General features: G+C 41.8%; 1 protein-coding gene across 4 annotated transcripts in view; it reads left to right on the forward strand.

Moving 5' to 3' along the window:
- Nucleotides 1–562: 562 nt before the first annotated feature.
- mettl27 (methyltransferase like 27) overlaps nucleotides 563–16,324 on the forward strand; it is a 28,388-nt gene continuing 12,626 nt past the window's right edge. Inside the window, exons 1-2 of one of the 4 annotated variants that reach the window (XM_042338928.1) lie at nucleotides 563–634; nucleotides 3,397–3,665. In XM_042338928.1, the coding sequence (XP_042194862.1) occupies nucleotides 3,640–3,665 (26 nt within the window). In that variant the 5' untranslated portion in view covers nucleotides 563–634; nucleotides 3,397–3,639. Of the gene's footprint in view, nucleotides 643–3,396; nucleotides 3,666–16,324 lie in introns of all 4 variants that reach the window. The other 3 variants (XM_042338929.1, XM_007896402.2, XM_007896403.2) reach the window with 3 other exon arrangements.

The following is a 16,324-nucleotide window of genomic DNA, read 5'->3' on the forward strand; positions in this document are numbered from 1 at the left end:
TATGTTTGTGGTGTATAAAACGAATATCTAAAAGATTCTTCATAGTTCAGCACTCCTCTACATGCAGTGGAAAGTTTATTGTGACCCATGTGCATGATACAAGTCCAAATTAAGGAGAAACTCTGGTAAAAGAGGGAAACGACTTTGGGGAGGGAGCATCCCCATGTCACTGCACTCTGGGGTTGGAGTCAACGGGCTTGTTACTTTGCCAAAGTTCCTTACATAAAGACAGTTGGTATCCAACATGCCTGGTATTCGACCTCAGACTCGGGCCTCTTAAATGTCTAAGTGGTGGCCAAAGCAAAGATGCAACGGTCTTTCTATCATGCTGAAGGCAGGTGTGCATCAATTGACTAATAATGAAACTCTGAAGCCTGGGACTACAGCTGCTGGAAAATGTTACTGGAAGTGTGGCTGCAGAATAGAGCAGAGTTCAATGATAGAGAAGCATGTGTTGGGATTTGGATATACCACCTGATCCATTACATGATCACTAAATATAGTAATTTTCCATTCCATGTTTACTGGTGTACTGGCAACTTTACAGCTGCAGTGTAAGCTTTTATGGTGTTTGTTCTGGTGAAGAGGGGATCGTTATCGTGTGCTGTAGCAGTGCTCGTGAGTGGTGCAGCAGGTACAAGAGTGAGTGTGATGGCAAGTTTTGTGGTGGTTACTGTGGTAGCTGTTGTAGATGTTGCTATGGTGGGTTCTGTGAGGTTTCTATGGTAGATGCTTTGGTGACTGCTTTGGCAGTTGCTGGAGTAATTGGAGCAATGGTTCACGCAGTAGTTGCTGTGATGATTTCCATGCTGATCACTTTAGTGGCTGCAGTATCTTTTATTATCACAGTTAGTATGGCAGTGGTTTTGTTGATTGCTGTGCTGGTGTTACTGCTATGGAGTTTGGAATGATTCCAGTGCAGGTGATTACAAATGGTGTTGGATATTTCAAGAGAAATAATAGATAAGAAAGTACTGAAGAAGTAAGATTTCTATGTTTCTAATATCTATTTCTATAGTTGACATTGTTTGCATTGAGATCACAAGCTTCAAGTCCAACTCACTATGGCACAGGATGGTCTCGTTGCATGACCAAATGTGGATGTAGTGCTGTAGACAGCTGGGCAAAACAAAAGCAGTTGACACTCCTCTGATGTCCCTGGCAAAGGTGTGCCTATGTGAACACTGTATCATCCACAGTCAAACAGTATGCCAACGCTCATCATCAAGGATCACAAAATGAATAATGGCCATGTGGACATAGACTGCCCAATACTCACAGAATCATAATCACAGGACAAGGATAAATCATTCAAACTCCTCAGGACACAAGACATTTAAGAGACAAAAATCAGTGAAAGAAAAAAATAATACAAGACTAAATTCTTAAGATAAAGAAACAGATTGCTTGTCAGTAACATGCCATGTGCCATGATAGAATTACACTCAACACATCATAAGGCTTGCTTGGTTGGTATAAGCTGGTTAGACTCCAGCCGTCCCTCAACACAGATTCTGGGGTCCCCATAATTTGGTTCTTGCCAACTTGTGCCTAATATCCTCTGGTGTTAGGTTACTAGGATGTGTCCCTCCAGAAAGAGTGCACATTCCATTCCAATACAGCGGAATTTCCATGTCTAGGTGGGATGCATGGAATTCTCAGTTTGGTTTTGATACTCATAAGCATGGTGATGGGTTTCTGTATGTTACAAATGTCTACCTGACCAAAACAAAACAGGCTTGCTTTAGCATAAAACTGACTTTGGCTTGGCTGAGAATAAAGATAAAAAATAATCAACAAATATTGAGGTTTTACTGTAAAATCTACAGGTAATCTATAAAAAAGCTTATTAAGGAAGGTTCATAATTGGTAGTTTACTTAATTCCTTATCGTAGATGAAAAAGGTTTAATTAGAGACTGCAATCATATTTGAACATCAACCAAACTACTAAGGATCCTACAGATGAGACATTAAACCAAGGTCCCATCTAATTTCCCTTACACTGTCGATCCTCTCTTCATGAGGAAATAAGGAATCTCTGTCTAAATTTTCTTGAGATGCTATTTGCACAAACAGTAATCAATCATCAGTAGGAAAATGGAAGATTACTAATCTAATAAATGACAGCCAACATGGGTTCAGGACATGGGTTCAGAAAAGTTAGGTCTTGTCTGATCGACCTCAGATGTTGTTTGAGGAGGTGTTTGGCTGACCAATCTCACAGACTGTTTTGGGAAGATGGCAGCCCAAATTGACTGTAGGAAATCATATGATACAATGTATAAGACTTCCAAAAGGCTTTTTGATAAAGTACTACATGAAAGATTGAAACTGAGGTCACTAGGTAAGACATGGTTATGGATTCAGAATTGGCTTAAGGGAAGAAGCAGTGGGTCATTGTCTGGGGAGGTAAGTCACAACAGTACTCAAGATGAGGTCAGACCAGAGCATAGTACATTGTCAAGCAAATTCTTTAGAGTTTATTAACTAATTTATTTATTTTTGGTCAGCCGGATATCTGAAACATTGGCTATCCAGTTTATCACAGCACTTTTTGGCCTTGGTAATGGCTGCTCACGTTGTTTTTGAGGTTAAAGAGTGTGATCAATGATCACCCCTAACACCCTTACCAGATCAACTGTCTTAAAAGGAACTTCTCCCATAAGGTAGTCAAATTGGAGATTCTGGTGTACAAAGTGCATCACATTGCATTTTCCAATATTAAAGAAGAAGTCTCAGAAGAAACATGGAATGAGCAAAAGATTTAGTATTTCTATCAGATTTCAGCTACACTGTCTCTACTCATTAAATTCTGAGCATTCACAAGTAATTTGTTGGCATATATAAACCATAAGGGATTACATTCTCCATATTTTCAAATGGTCTGTGATCACACAGGAAGAAATACAAATACCCAAGAAGAACACACCATTTGTTGTACACAGATCACTCTCAATCCAGGGAAACAAAAACAGGATGGTTGATTGCTGGAAGATCTTGGATATGCAGCTTGCGATGTCACGTAACACTTGTCCATCTACCACATATCAGAGTGTTTTTAACCAGGCTGTGAATTAGGGTAACTATAGAATTTTCAAGCAGAAGTTCAAAGTCTGGAAGAGCAATGCTCACTACTCAGAAAGTGAGGAAGATATTTGTTCTAAGTTTCATGATACACATCCTAATTTATGTGAATAATAATCTTTGCATTTGATATAGCACATTGTGGACATCTCAAAGTATTACACAGGAATTACTATAAATGTGCATTTGTAGGGGAACATGGCAACAAATTTGTGCACAATGATGTCCCACAAATAGGCATGAAATTAATGATAATTTTATGTAGGGGATTGTTGGCCAGGACACTGGGAGAAACTATCTTCTCTTTTCAGATGACATGGAATCTTTAATATCCACATGAAAAGTGGGAGAGAGGAGATGAGTCTGAGAGATGTTGCAACCCCTCTGACTCGCACTCTCCCCCACCCACCAAACTTGTAAAGCCTGCCTCAAGACTAGCCTCTTTTGTGCAGGAAGATTGAGACACATCACTTTAACCCCTGTAATCCCCCATCAACGCCACAGCCCATAAGGACGAAGACACAAACACTCCATGCAGAAGATTACATAGGAAAATGAAGTCACAGCTCCACAAATCCAGGTAAACACTGCAATATATTGTGCAGAATAGGTATAGGTGCAGTAAGATACATCACTGTAATCCTATGTGAAACTGTTACTTTTATCCTATATCGGTGGATGGAGCCAATTTGCTGTAGCTCTAAGCTACTGGGCTATCCAAATGGAAAAATATATGGCTCTTTAAGAAACAAAACTTGTTGTACTATAGAAAGATTTACATTAATTCACAGCAGCTGCAATTTCAAGGAATAAGCAAGCATAGGGAATCCTGAGCTTCCCATCCTCAGAGCTTTGCAAACAGCAAAGTAACTTTCCTGCTGTTTTTTTCCAGGCTCCATACAGATGGAAATCTGTGTTTTCACCAGAGAATCTGATTAAGAATGGCACGCAGCATTCCACTGCTCTCACTCATCTTCCATTCTATTTTTGGCTTCAAAGATTTTTTAAAGATATACAACTGAAAAGAGGTTAGATTTTTATATTCAACTCAGAGCACCACAGAGTCACACTTGTGTTCCAATACACTATCACGAAGGCATGCAACAGCAAATACTACATCCAATTTAACTGGATAAGGAGAGGAAATATTGCTTTCTTCAATATAATGGAGCAGAATACTTATGAGTTTTAGAGCAACAACAATAAAATTACATTTGTATAGCGCCTTTCACATTGGGAGGACATCCCAAGGTGCTGAACAGTCAGTGTTTCAGACCCAATCTGGGGGTCGGGATCAGGAAGGGTGGAAGGCAGGGTGGGAAGCAGGGTGATCGAAAGTGCGGTCAAAGAGAAGTTTCTTGAGATGGGTTTTGAAGGAGCCAAGGGAGTGGGCGAGGCAGAGGGACTGTGGGATGGAGTTCCAGAGGGTAGGGCAGAGTGCAAAAGGTCCGCCCGTCAATAGTGGGGTGAGCAAGTTGGGGGACGTGAAGCAGGCTGGAGCCCACTGAGCGGAGGGAGCGAGCAGGATGATAGGGGATTAGGAGGTCGCAGAGATAGCGGGGAGCAAGAACATGGCGGGCTTTGAAGGTGAGGACCAGGATCTTGAACTGTTTCCTCTGTGTGATGGGAAGCCGGTGGAGTCAGGCGAGGATGAGAGTGATAGAGTCATGGAGCCTAGTGCAGGAGAGGTCATGGGCTACAGATTTCTTGATAATCTGCAGCCTATGGAGGGAGGAGTTGGGGAGGCCGACAAGCAGGGAGTTTGTGTAATCAAGTCTCGATGTAATGAATGCGTGTATGAGGGTTTCGGCGCCTTGCAGTGTGAGACAGTGGCGGAGCCGGGCGATGTTGGGGAGGTGGGGGAAGGCAGAGCGGGTCATGGCACAGATGTGGGGTAGAAAGGATAATTGAGGATCAAACAAGATGCCAAAGTTCCCGACTGGCTTAGATTAGTAAGGTGGAGTGTGCATCCATGGATGGTGATGCTGTCAGCACCTGAGTTGTGGAGGCGCTGACATTAGCCAATCAGGAGAGCCTTGGTCTTGTTGATGTTCAACTGAAGAAAATTATATCTCATCCAGGACCTGATGTCTGACAGACATTCGGTCAGGACAGCAGTTGTCTTGGAGTCAAGGGTGGAGGCAGAGAGGTACAGTTGGGTGCTGTCCGCATACATGTGGAAGTTAATCCCATGTCTCCAGCAGTTGGTTGGGATTGAGCAAAGGACACATAAATTGAGGCAAACATAAATTGATAAGAAGGCTGCATGCCAAAATGGTGTTAGTTCAAAGGCACACAAACTTGTTTCCGGTCTAAACTGAAAACAAAATGTGTACTTTTTAAAACTCAGAAACCCAAGTAAAGGTACAAGAACACTCCATTATGGAGGACGTCACCAAGATTGAAAAAGTTAAGAGAGAAAAATAAATCAAGAAGCAGCAATTAAATTTGAGTTTTAAAAGCCTTACGTTTCAGGGGTTGGTGGAGATTTTCTTACACACGCTTTCCAAAACGTTTTGACTCCATAGGATGACATTTCTGCTTGTACATGGCATTCAAGCAAATGAGGAAGAATACAGCATTCTTCATATTATCCCATGAGGGATCTTTGGACTGAGGACAAGACTATTAAGCAACTGTTTTGCTCTCATGAAACCACATTAATCAGCAGGTTGTGCTCTCACTGCTCAGAGGGGGAGAGGAAACAGACAGTCACTAATTATCAAACACAATCTGTCTATTTGTAGCCTATGTGCCGTGCCAATGTCAGTGTTACAGACTGATTCATACTCTTGAGTTGAAGTATGCAGCCATTTAATATAAATTATTCTGCAACATCTGGGCTTCTTTTACCATCTGAAAATCTCATGAAAATGATTTATCTACTAGGAATCATAAAACATAACTACAGCCAACAACATTTTATTGATTATGATGACATACTGCTGCTGCATTCCAGTACCTTGTGATAGATATTGATCTCAAAGTCCTCTGTTTGGTCACCGATCAGTACAGGTATGAATGTTCACAGAAAAGAATTGCTGGTTGTACTATCTTGTATCAGATATTTACATTACAGCTGCAGCCATAGCACTTGTCTGGAAGACGTTCAACTAAACTCAACAAAAGCTGAACTGACAATTCAAGGACACTGTCAGCACATCAGGAAAGAATTGATTTCCAGCACAGAATTTCATATGTAGTAACTTTGGATTTCTGAGTACCGATGAATTAATCCTGGTGGTCCCACTGAAGGTTTGGCAAGAGAAAGTCAGACAATCTAAGTAGCAAGGCATTGTTAACCTTCACTGGATAGCCTAGCCCGACATGAAAACCACAATGTCTTCAAATATATCTTTAGGGGTATCCAAAGCAGAAAATCCACCTCAGCTCTGGGACCTGGAGTTAACTCCATTTCACCTCTGGGACTTGGGATTAAACGCAAAGATTGAGGAAAATGTAGAAATTCTAATTGAGGTCAGAGGAGATGGTGAAGGCCAACGTGATGATAGATGAAGAAGGATTAAGACTGAAGCCAACTGTTAGACTTACAAAAGAAATGAAGAAACCAATGTCTTTGAGGAATTGAAAAGACAAGATTATTATTATCCCTTTGAAGAACATGGAAGGAATCCAGGTTTAGTGCACCAGACATTCCACTGTGAGAGCAGTAAAGGCTGTGAAGCCCGGAGGAAGTCTGTACAATAGAATCATCAACAAAAGAGTGAGTAAAATTGATGAGGAGTGCACAAGTTTATCTATGTTGATAAGGAACAAAGGCGGATGTTTCTTTTTTAGTCAGGCTGGGTGTCGGTCACAAGTGGAAACCCATCATCATGCTTAAGGGAATTCAACAACAACAACAACAAGATTACATTTGTATAGCGCTTTTCACGTCGGGAGGACGTCCCAAGGCCCTGGACAGTATACAGCATTTCAGACCTGAGCTGGGGTCGGGGGGGAGAAGAGAGGGGAAGGGAAAGGGGGTGACCGATGGCATGGTCGAAGAGGAGGGTCTTGAGGCGGGACACGAAGGAGGCTAAGGAGGGGGCGAGGCGGAGTGATTGGGGGGTGGAATTCCAGAGGTTTGGGGCAGAGTGGCTGAAGGCTCTCCCACCAATGGTGGGGTGGGTGGGTCGGGGTGGAGCAGGCCGGAGTTGGTAGGGGGTTAGGAGGTCGCAGAGGTAGGGTGGGGCGAGGCCATGGAGGGCTTTGTAGGTGAGGACCAGGATCTTGAACTGGATCCTCTGCATAGTCGAGCCTGGAGGTGATGAAGGCATGAACAAGAGTTTCAGCGACCTGAGGGGTGACGTAGTGGCGGAGTCGGGCGATCTTACAGAGGAAAGGCAGAGGGGGTCATGGCTTGGATGTGGGGAAGAAAAGACAGCTGAGGGTCAAACAAGACACCTTGGTTCCTAACTGGCGGTGAGTTGAAGTGTGCGACCATGGAGATTGATGCTGCCAGAGCCTGAGGTGCTGAGGCGCTGGCGTGAGCCAATTAGGAGGACCTCATTCTTGTTCACATTCAACTGTAGGAAATTTCCCCTCATCTAGATCTTGATGTCCGAGAGGCAGTCTGTCAGGACAGCAGTGGTCCTGGAGTTGAGGATGGAGGCAGAAAGATAGAGTTGGATGTCATCTGCCTGCATATGGAAGTTGACCCCATGTCTGCGGATGATGTCACCAAGGGGGAGCATGTAGATATTAAAGAGGAGAGGGCCAAGGACAGAGCCCAGTGACAGTGTGAGGGCTGGAGGAGAAACTGGAAGTGGCAACAAAGTGGAGACAGTGAGAGAGATAGGAATCGAACCAGGCAAGAGCAGGTCCGTGAAGATTAAGTAAAGAGGAGAGGCGGTGTATGAGGATAGAGTGGTCGACAGTCAAAGGCGGCAGAGAGGTCAAGGAGGACAAGGAGGCTGAGGGAGCCGTGATCACAGATGTTCAGAACGTCATTAGTGACTTTGACCAGGGCTGTTTCCGTACTATGGGCAGCACGGAAGCTGGATTGGAGGGGTTCAAAGAGGGAATGGCGAGAGAGAAAGGAGCAGAGCTGGGACGCTCAAACCTGACTGACAGTGGAAATCTTTTAAAATACTTTAAACTGATATTCAGACAGGGAGGACAATTTCACTGAGAAATCCCGTCTTTCTGTCTCGTGTGAATGATGTAGAAAATTTCATTGGTGGGATTTCTAAGATGAAGAACACACACAAACAACAGATTCCAAGGTATTCAGTCATGGAAAAGAAAAGGTGTGATGGATTGACAAAATTAGCCATCTCGTCCAAGAACATTACCAGAAGCATTATTCAATTTTCAAATATCCAATAAAAAATAATAGTTCAGAAATCATTTGCAGCTGGTCATATATCTCTGCAGAATTCTCATAAAATTTCAGCTGAACAATTTGTAATTATTATTTCACAAGTGTGTGGACCTTGTTCCTGAATGTCTCTGGTGTAATTGTTAAATAGTTTGCAACAACTTTGCTGGTTACCAGCTAAGGGGCCAATTGGCACCAATGAACTTTTGACTTTTTTCCAAATTCCCTCAGATCTGCTATATTCTGAATTATGGTATTCAAATTATACCAGGTCCAACTTGGTGTAACCACAGCTCCTGGTAAAGTTTTTTTTTAATTTAATGCTTTTGTAAAGAAAAGGAATAGTAACCCTAATGGAGAATTAATGATGAGGTACCTGGAAATTTCCATTTTTCAGGACTAGGATCTAAATCTGTCAATAAAGTTTGTTTAATGTTTTGGGAAGCCTGTGTTGGGTTCCCAATCACAAGACATTTCTTTATTTATAAGCAAGCTTACTGCGGTCAAAATTTCTCACAATCTCTCATGACAAATGATATTGAAGATATTAAGATGTATTCATATATTAGCCAGTCAAATTCAAGGAGTATTATTATTATTCCCAAATATCCTTGATCTACGTTCAGCGATGTTCAATCTGTGAATTACTGTAGTGCATTCTCTGACTTCCATTTAATTTTTCCCCATTTTTGCTGTTTTTTCTTTCTTCCCTTTGTTTTTTTCCGGAAGTCACAATGAATAGTGACTGTTTGGATAAGGAACTGAAAGAACGGACAGTAAATTCGCTTTACTAATGCTTTTTTTATCTTATGATTCGGGAGACTCAAAATGGGGAGCCAAACTGAAGGAGCTGCTGCAGTTCAAGCCTCCACCATTCTTGCCTTTAGATTTCTAGAGGGCCTTGCAGCAATGAGATGCCATGAGATTCAACTGAATATCACGTCACTTTGCCCTCACCCTTTTCCCTGGTTCTGCTACCGTTATTTGGGGAGGGAAGATTGCAAACATAAATTTGTAATGGTGTTTCACACAAGTTTGAATGCTTGATATCATTGTGCTACTTACACTAATGCTGTCATTTGTTGGTGCGTAAGCAAAATGTCATTGGGTCCAATCACTTTGATGCTGACCTTTTTCATTAACATCCGACTCTGAAAAAGGTTCTCTCAATTTTGGCGTCAGAAAAACTAGTTGCTTTTCCAATAAGAATTGCCTCCACAGAAGGGCTTGACTCAGGAAGAAAACCAGGAATGTAAAAATAATGTACAAGCTACCCTCTCTTTACAATAAATGCACAGCAATATTTAAATTGGTATCCTGCTTTGATTTGTACTTAGATCTTCAAACATGATAGCAGAAAAATATGGAATAAGTATACTTTGACACCAGCTTTCTCCAAGTTTGCTTTGATAAACAAATTAACTTTTTAAGCTCTGTCTTCCTCACTTCCGCAACGACTCCCGGCTTTGACACTGTCTCACACTGCAGGCGACCGAAATCTTCATACAAGCCCTCATTACATCGAGGCTCGACTATGCAAACTCACTGCTTGTCGGCCTCACCAACGCCTCCCTCCACAGGCTGCAGATCATCCAGAATCCTGCAACCCGTGTCCTCTCCCGCACTAGGCTCCTTGATCACCCCCATCCTTGCCCAATTCCATTGGCTTCCCATCACACAGAGGATATAGTTCAAGATCCTGGTCCTCACCTTCAAAGCCCTCCACGATCTTGCTCCCCCCTACCATCCTGTTCGCTCCCTCCACTCAGTGGGCTCCGGCCTGCTTCACATTCTCCACCTTGCTCACCCCACTATTCAAGTACCCTCCTCTTCGACCAGGCTTTCGATCTCCCCGCTTCCCTCCCTGCCCTCCCCCCTCCCCCACCCCAAACCTCAGCTCAGGTCCAGAACTCTGTCTGTCCAGTACCTTGGGACATCCTCCCGATGTGAAAGGCGCTTTATAAATGTAATTTTGTTGTTGTTGTAACTAACATACCTTTGCACGCCATGATCTCCCTAGATTTTGACTAATTAGTCTCCAATCGATTTTACAGCAGTTTCTGAATACCGCCTCTGGTTCTGTATTGTTCTTAAATGGTGCAATTTCTGGTTGTTTATCTTTAATCAATCAAATTCTACACATACAACAGAAGAACATTTAATGCCACAGACTTAAAGCTGGTAACATCACTATTCTAAACATGAGCTTATTGTTCTTATGTTCAAATCACGCTATAAACATGCTTTTTTTTCATAATAAATACAGCATTTGGACAGCCCATTGTTGTAGTGGCCTTTTCAGGGTTAGGAAGGGGACAACCAGCCAGCATTCCTGCTCCTCATCCCTCTACAGCACACACTACTGCCTTTTTTTGCATAGCTGCCAGGTGTTGGGAGGACAAGTTTGGCTACGACTTCTTCGGCAGTCAAGTAGCTGCCATGACACTCACTGCTAACCCTCACATATGAACAACGGCCACTGAATGGGGTACTGGAGGGTAACCAGAGCATGTGGACCTGCATATCATCAATAGGAGGACAGAGAAGGAGTAAAGTGACATATGCCAATGGGGAAGAAAATTAGAATACACTAAATTCACATTTTAAAAATTCTAGTATTTTTGTGTTATACTATAACAGGAAAGAAGGGTTGCAGCCTTCTTTTCCCTGTCTAGTTATGAATAAAACATCCTGTGGTCTTTATTCAGACAATGGGAATCACTGGCCTCATCTTAAACTCAGAAATTCCATCCTTTATTTTTTTTAATAAATAATTCCCATATGTTGTAACTTTGGCATTTAATCATCTAAGCAAGCAAGGGGTGGTTATTACTAAGTCTGCTGCAACTCATTAATTATTACTGATTTCACTAAGATCCACATGGAGGTTCATGGAGTCGGATGTTACTGAGTCCACTCTGCTCAGAAATTAGTTATTACTTAGTTATTAGTTATTGAGTATGTCCAAGCTCTGTATAATTATTTAGTCTATTAGAATCAATTAGATCAATTGTTCAGTCCACTTTGATACATTACATTATTACTCAGTGAACTCAGACCCATGTGGTATTTATTACTACATCTGCTCAGGTCCTTGTAAATAAAAACTGGACTAAATGGACTAAAATTTAAACATTAAAAACCATCTGAGTACATCTGTTGCACACTTTACACAAACAGGAAGGACAAGAGCTAAGATCAAAAATACACCATTAAAGACAATGTTGGATGTGTTAAAAGGACCACGGCAGTGGCAACACTGATGAGTAATGTAAACAATTTGACAGACACACATTTGCTTACATTACTGCCTTTGCCAGAAATTCAATAGAGGACAGCCTCTTTCAGTGCTTCCAAGTATCATTACTGTTTGCTTCTGAACAAGGCTTTTCCATGAATATCATCCTTTTCCTAAATAATGCAAAAAGTTTACCAGCATCCATCATGAGACCAACATTTCTCACGAGTTTTACCCTCATCGACCTAAACAAAAATGATTTGGGAGTGACTCACATGTATGAGTAAAGAATTCATTCTGTAACTAGAGGTATTCCAGAACTGTATTCCTAAATGTTTGAACTTTAATGGTCAGTAGAATTGAGATTTTTGAAGTATGAATTTCATTGTCTTGACTATTTAAAATAACACAATTCATAACATAACATAACATGTAGGAGCTGGTGTAGGCCATTCGGCCCTTCGAGCCTCTGCCCCGCATTCAATCATGGCTGATCTTCTAATCTAACTCCAGCTAATAACCTAATCCTGTCTTATCCCCATATCCCTTAATCCCTTTTGCAATAAGAAATCTATCTCTCTCAGTCTTGAATATGTTCAAGGACTGAGCGTCAACAGCCCTTTGGGGTGGTGAGTTCCACACATTCACTACCCTTTGAGTGAAGAAGTTCTTCTTCAACTCAGTGCGAAAGGGCTGCCTCTGATTTTAAGGTTGTGACCCCTGGTTTTAGTTTCTCCAAACCAGGGGAATCAATCTCCCACTATCTACTCTATCATTGCCCTTTTATGATCTTATAGATTTCTATAAGATCCCATCGAATTCTTCTATATTTTAGAGAATATAGGCCCAAATTGGTCAGCCTATCCTCGTATCTCATCCCCTTCATCCCTGGTACTAACCGAGTAAATCTACGCTGCACCCCCTCCAAGGCAAGTACATCCTTCCCTAAATAAAGAGACCAAAACTGGACACAGTATTCCAGGTGTGATCTCACCAGGGCCCTATAAAGTTGCAGCAAGACTTCCCTACTCTTATACTCTAATAACATTCAAACGTTCTCAGTCTGACCATAGGCCTCACATCATTGTTTCTTGCTTCAACAACCATTCCTAAGATTCAATTTCCCTTCTGTTGGTGTGTGTCTAGAGGAATAACTGAGACTCTTACAATAATTGCTGATGATTGACTAGGGACTCCCAAGCTACCCCAGTCACAAAGTTCTAGTTACAGAGCATGTCTAATGCAAATTGTTCTGTCACAGTAAGTGTAGTGTTTCTATTTTGAAACAGTCTGAGTTAGCAATGGGGAAATCTATGGGAATATGAGCAATATTTCAATGTATACATCTGCTTTCCATCAAGGAGATCCTTCTATTGCCACTATATCTGTCCCAGTTCAGTGCTTGTTCCAACTGCACCTGCACCATCTGCTTAGATTTTTTTCATGAAAAACCAACTGTGTCATACAGAAACTCAGCTTTTTAAAAGAATAAATCTTCTTTAAAATGATGAAATATCTGANTTTTTTTCAGAAGAATGTTTGGAAATTAGCAATTACTTGGCACCAGTGAATCCTGTGAAGTGTTTTGAAACATTACTTCGATGTGGAAGGTGCTATCTCAAATGCAAGGATTATTTTTATTATAACTGGAAGCTGGAAAATGCACCTCAAAAGACAAAATAGCTCTCCTCCTGAGAGTAGATGTAATAATACTGTTAGTGAGACCTGAGCTCCAAGGTCATCTTGATCAGAGTCATTGTGATATATATGGAATTCTCCAGAAAAGACAAACTTTTGCTGACATTGAAGCTCAATTCAGGCTATCATTTTCCCAATAATACCTTTTCAACTATTCGCACAAAATACAGATAAATAAATAGGAAACGTTTTACAAGTACTGACTCATTAACAACCCAGGGTGAATTGTAATTGTTGGCACATGCTTCAGAGCTATTTTGCATTAAGAGGAGTTGAAGAGTTTTTCGGTGTAGGCTGGACAGGAGAAAGTCAAATGCAATGGTCGGACAGAGGAAAAATGCCTTTGCGGATACAGTCACAATGTTCCAGTTGTACAAGCCAATAATGAACCCATTATTGAGTTCACCAACACATAGTTGGCTTCCCAATCTCACCCAGTGCCCTTTATCATGATCTTCCAAAGGGAAAACAAGAGACTCCCTCTTAACATACAGCCCAGGTATTGTTAATAGCAAGAAGACACACTCATCCCTTCCCCCTCCTTCTCCCCAGATGTAGATAACTGATGCCATATATTGTACTTAAATTATTTCTGAATAAAATATGCTCAAAGATAATAACTATCCAAAGCGTATGGTTAAGAACATGAAAACAATGATTTGTTCTATTGAACTAAAAACAAAACATTTTGTACGTTTATTCAACAACTTAATTGTACACTGTTTCTTCAAGCATGTAATTGGTAATTGTACACATGAAAACATTCATAGAATTCAAATTGCTGGCCATGCATCAATCAGAATGGATCTGAATGGTTCCTGCCAATTGTTGGAAAATATAAGACAATGCGGTTCCCTTTCCTGACTGTCCATAACCTCAAACCTTTCCCATGAACATCTCCAAAAGAGTAGGTGAACTTCACACACTCTGCCTTCCCCCACCTCCGCAACATTGTCCGGCTCTGCCACTGCCTCACCCCTCCGGCCGCCAAAACCCTCATCCTCGCATTCATCTCATCTAGGCTCGACTGCACTAACTCCCTGCTTGTCAGCCTTCCCAACTCTTCCCTCCACCAGCTGCAGATCATCCAGAACTCTGCAGCTCGTGTCCTTTTTCCGCGCCGGGCTCCGTGACCCCATCATTCCAACCCCATCATTCCCATCCTCGCCTGGTTCCACTGGCTCCCCATTCCCCAGAGGGTAGAGTTTAAAATCCTTGTCCTTGCCTTCAAGGCCCTCCACAGCCTTATTCCTTCCTACCTCTGAGACCTGCTGAACCCATATCAACCTGTTCGCTCCCCATCCGCTTAGCAGGCTGTGGCCTACTCCACATTCCCCCGCCCAGCACACCCCACCATCGGCGGCCGGGTCTTCGGCCTTTCTGCTCCCCCCATTATAACTGCATCCCATATTCCCTTCACCTCGCTCCCTCCCTTAACTGCTTCAAGGCATGTACCAAAACCCTCCTCTTCGACCGAGTTTGGTCACCCTCCTACCCTCCGTGCCCTCCACCCTCCCTGATCCCGACTCCCAGCTTGGGTTTGAATCCCTGATTGTCCAGCACCTTGGGATGTCCTCCCAACGTGAAAGGCGCTGTACAAATGTAATTTTGTATTGTATTGCATTTTATTGAACTGGAAATATTTTAGTAAGATACAAATGCAGACCACACCAACTCCTAATCATATGTTGGAATGTACAGAGAACAACTAAAGCTAGGAATTCATGCTAACTGCCTTACTCAATATTATAACCTAGACACATTATATGTGCCATCCGAGATTAAGTGCAATGCTTATGCATTATTTTAGCCACCTGGCCTTTTGCTTATGGTCGAAATCGAACAGCCAACTTACATCTCTATATCTGAATGTGTCTTTTATTCCCTCTCATGAAAATAAATTCAGCTCAGTAGGAATCTCCTCATAATTGTATTCTCTTCATCTTCTCAGTGCTCCCCTTCACCCCCACCACTTCCTGTATATGTCCAAATTTGTGTACAGTATTGCATATGTGGTCTCATCAAAGAAAGTTAGATTAAGTTCAGTGGCAGTCACATCTACTCGAGATGCAACCTCTGATGCTTGATTAGCATTGTTGTTAGCAGTTTCACACTGACTAGAAGCTTTCAGTGAATAATCAATAATCATATTCAATTTTTCTCCACTGCTACTGAACACCCCTTCATTGTATACATGTTTAAAACTTCCTTGTATTCCTATATTGTATTTAGCGCCTTGGGACGTCCTCCCAACGTGAAAAGCGTTATACAAATGTAATTTTGTATTGCATTGTGTATTCATTACCTACATTAAAATGAATCTGCCATTCCTAGACTCATTTGAAATTATGTGTTCTCTGAAGCATTTATAAACAGTTCTGCAGGGGCCCCAGAACAGACTCCCGTAGAACTCCATTAATCACTGATTCCAGACAACACTTTTTCCATTATCATCACCTTTTGCTTTCTGCAGCTAAACCAGTTTTTATTCCAACAACTTAATCTGCCATTAATTGCAATAACCTCTCAAAAGCCTCAAATGTGGAATTTTATCAAATGCCTTCTGGAAAAAATCCACACATGTCCCCATACACCTTAAGTGTACATTATTATACACTTCATCGTTAATGATATTGGCATCTCCTCAGAAGCAATGCCAGGCCTAGAGCACAGCCAAGCCACAGAAAGTCTCAAATGTTCACAAGTGGTTATGAAACAGAGCAAATTGTTCCCTGCCGCTCTGATTTGCTGAATTGAGGCACACATTGTTTAACAAGCTATTTGGAGAAGCTTCCCTCCACCTTTCCGAGGACAGAAGCATCCTGTACTAGCCATATCAAGATCTGTCAGATCAAGACCACGTAGATTAATCTTCTCCACTTTATTCAAAAATAAATTGCTGGGTATCCATGAGGAACCAGCAAAATCACACAACCCAACTATAAGACCATAAAGCCATATACTGCCTGACGTCTTTACA

Source organism: Callorhinchus milii, unplaced genomic scaffold, assembly GCF_018977255.1.
Source record: "Callorhinchus milii isolate IMCB2004 unplaced genomic scaffold, IMCB_Cmil_1.0 Scaffold10, whole genome shotgun sequence".
Lineage (NCBI taxonomy): Eukaryota > Metazoa > Chordata > Chondrichthyes > Chimaeriformes > Callorhinchidae > Callorhinchus > Callorhinchus milii.